Source organism: Eurosta solidaginis, chromosome 5, assembly GCF_040869045.1.
Source record: "Eurosta solidaginis isolate ZX-2024a chromosome 5, ASM4086904v1, whole genome shotgun sequence".
NCBI classification, from domain to species: domain Eukaryota; kingdom Metazoa; phylum Arthropoda; class Insecta; order Diptera; family Tephritidae; genus Eurosta; species Eurosta solidaginis.
In genome coordinates this window covers 252,296,709-252,298,836 of record NC_090323.1, presented here as the reverse complement: position 1 = coordinate 252,298,836, position 2,128 = coordinate 252,296,709, and the positions used below count along the sequence as shown (strand labels likewise).

General features: G+C 35.6%; 1 protein-coding gene across 1 annotated transcript; it reads right to left on the bottom strand.

The window, feature by feature from the left end:
- On the bottom strand, nucleotides 1–1,734 carry eIF3e (eukaryotic translation initiation factor 3 subunit e). Its single transcript, XM_067757712.1, has 3 exons — nucleotides 1,521–1,734; nucleotides 1,061–1,453; nucleotides 1–1,002 (listed from the first exon to the last, which is right to left on the bottom strand). The coding sequence occupies exons 1-3, from the start codon at nucleotides 1,608–1,610 to the stop codon at nucleotides 181–183; spliced, it is 1,305 nt and encodes a 434-aa protein (XP_067613813.1). The 5' UTR covers nucleotides 1,611–1,734; the 3' UTR covers nucleotides 1–180.
- Nucleotides 1,735–2,128: the final 394 nt, after the last annotated feature.

The window sequence follows — 2,128 nt, the reverse complement described above, 5'->3', positions numbered from 1 at the left end:
TTTCAAGTTGCAGGCCCAAAAGTAGTTGTTTTTATTCCGGCCCTTTTTTTATTTTATATAAAAAAAATATTTTTAACATAAGTATTCATCTTTCTCCACTCATACGCTATTAACTCTCTGCGACTGGCGTGCTAGCTTGTTGTTTTTTAAATATGAACGTTTTAAAATGTAGTCGTCACCTTAATAATACTTCCATGAATCAACCGATTCAGGATTCTTCTGTTTACTTTTACGTTCAATTAAGCCAGCTAAATGTTCAGAGCGCATTGATAATGAATCAATTTTTTCCACAAGTTGTTGATAAGGACTTAACGGTTGTGTGCCCATAACTACATGCCCTAATTTGGAATCAATTTTAGCATTCAAACGAGCATTACGTATTAAATTCACAATCCAACATTCTGCCTCACTTGGTTTCATATTCAATTTATCTGCAAGCATGCTAATTGTTATACATTGATGAATACGACAGAAAGTCTCGAATATCATTAGACGTGCATCTTCGACAAATTCATTTAAACAAGCAACAATGAAGAAATCATTTAAAATAACCGTTTGGCATTCATGTAATTTCAAACGTGCACCTTCAAAGTCAAAGTTTACATACAAACACTCCAAAAATTCGGTGATAGGATCACGATAAGTATAAGATTCTTGTTGTATAACTTTGATTAGGTCTTTAAGCGCATTTCGTCGCGTGCGATTTATTATGACTGCGGTGGCTAAATACCGCATAATGTGTGGGCACATTGTTTGTATGGCATTAAGATAGAGTGGCTTGTACAAGAACATGTCAATTATTAGATCACGTCCTTTAGGGTGATTAAAGAAAACCAACACTGACCAATGGATTAACCATGTACGTTGTTGCAGGGCCTGAATTGTAGAGAAATTAGCATTATCAATATAATCACGCAGACGCGTCAAATCCTCTAGTGCTGTATTCCAGTTGAGCGTTAAGATTTCAGCCGCCAATTTACCCCACAACACATTCAAGTAGTTCTGCAATAGATTATAAAATTTAGTTATTGTTCAATTTTTCTTACTGTTGAATACAAACCTTGTCATTTGGTGACATAACAATCAAACAAAAGTACAAATAAGATGTTGATTCTTGATAGTTGCCGCACTCGTACAAATACTTGGCCAATTTGTATGCACTTTCCAAATGTTCCACCTTAAAGTTATAGTCCTTTTGTAGTGCATTAACAAAAGTTTTTGAATCTTTCATGCTTTCGCCATTTTTGAGAATATCCGTCGCCTTCATAATTGGTGCTACCTCATTTTGCAGTTGTTTGAGTGTAGCCAAAACTTCGGATTTGCGCTGCACCAATTCCTCGGGCATTTCCTGGCTCAAATTCAAACGTTTGCGCGTGTCCATTGTATAATCAATCATATTGGTTTTGTTCACTGTCTCTAGAATGTATTCCAATAGCTCTTGCTGATTGTAAATCTGTAAAGAGAGAAATGTTAAAAAACATGCAGATCAGCGACAACGAAGCATTTGGAGCGTTTCTAACCTCTTTCCCACACAAGAATTCCAACAGTGGAAAAGTAAGATGCCTGTCCAGAAATTGACAATTAATCCTTGTTAAATCAAATTGTGCCATTTTTATTTAATATTGATCACTATTTTGTATATTATATATATGTAGCTGTTTTACTGTGAATTTTCGCAAAACTTAATGTGTTGGCTCGATTTTGACGTCGCCTTTTTTGACAAAAAGGGAATAAAAAGAAACGGCAGATTACAGTAATATGCGACCTCTAGTGTGCAAATTGCAAAAATACAGAGATGCCAGCATTCGAAAACTCACTGACATTAGCCATCATCCGGTGGAAAAATCCTGAGCCAGATAAATATTTTGCATGTAAATGCAACAACACGATTTGAGCCAGATAAATCCTGATAGAAGTCTGGTTCAATTTGTGAGCTATATAATTTGTTAAATACTTCTTTTTAGTTTGACAACGCTGCCTTTAATAAAGCTACTTTTTCAAAAATATATGTCGCTGCTTAGCCTTTCGCCGTATGAGTTAAATGAAAAACAGCGGCGACATCTGCCTATCACATTTCACGTGTGCGAAAATTTCACGACATCTGCTTCTCAAGTCTCTCAATGATCCA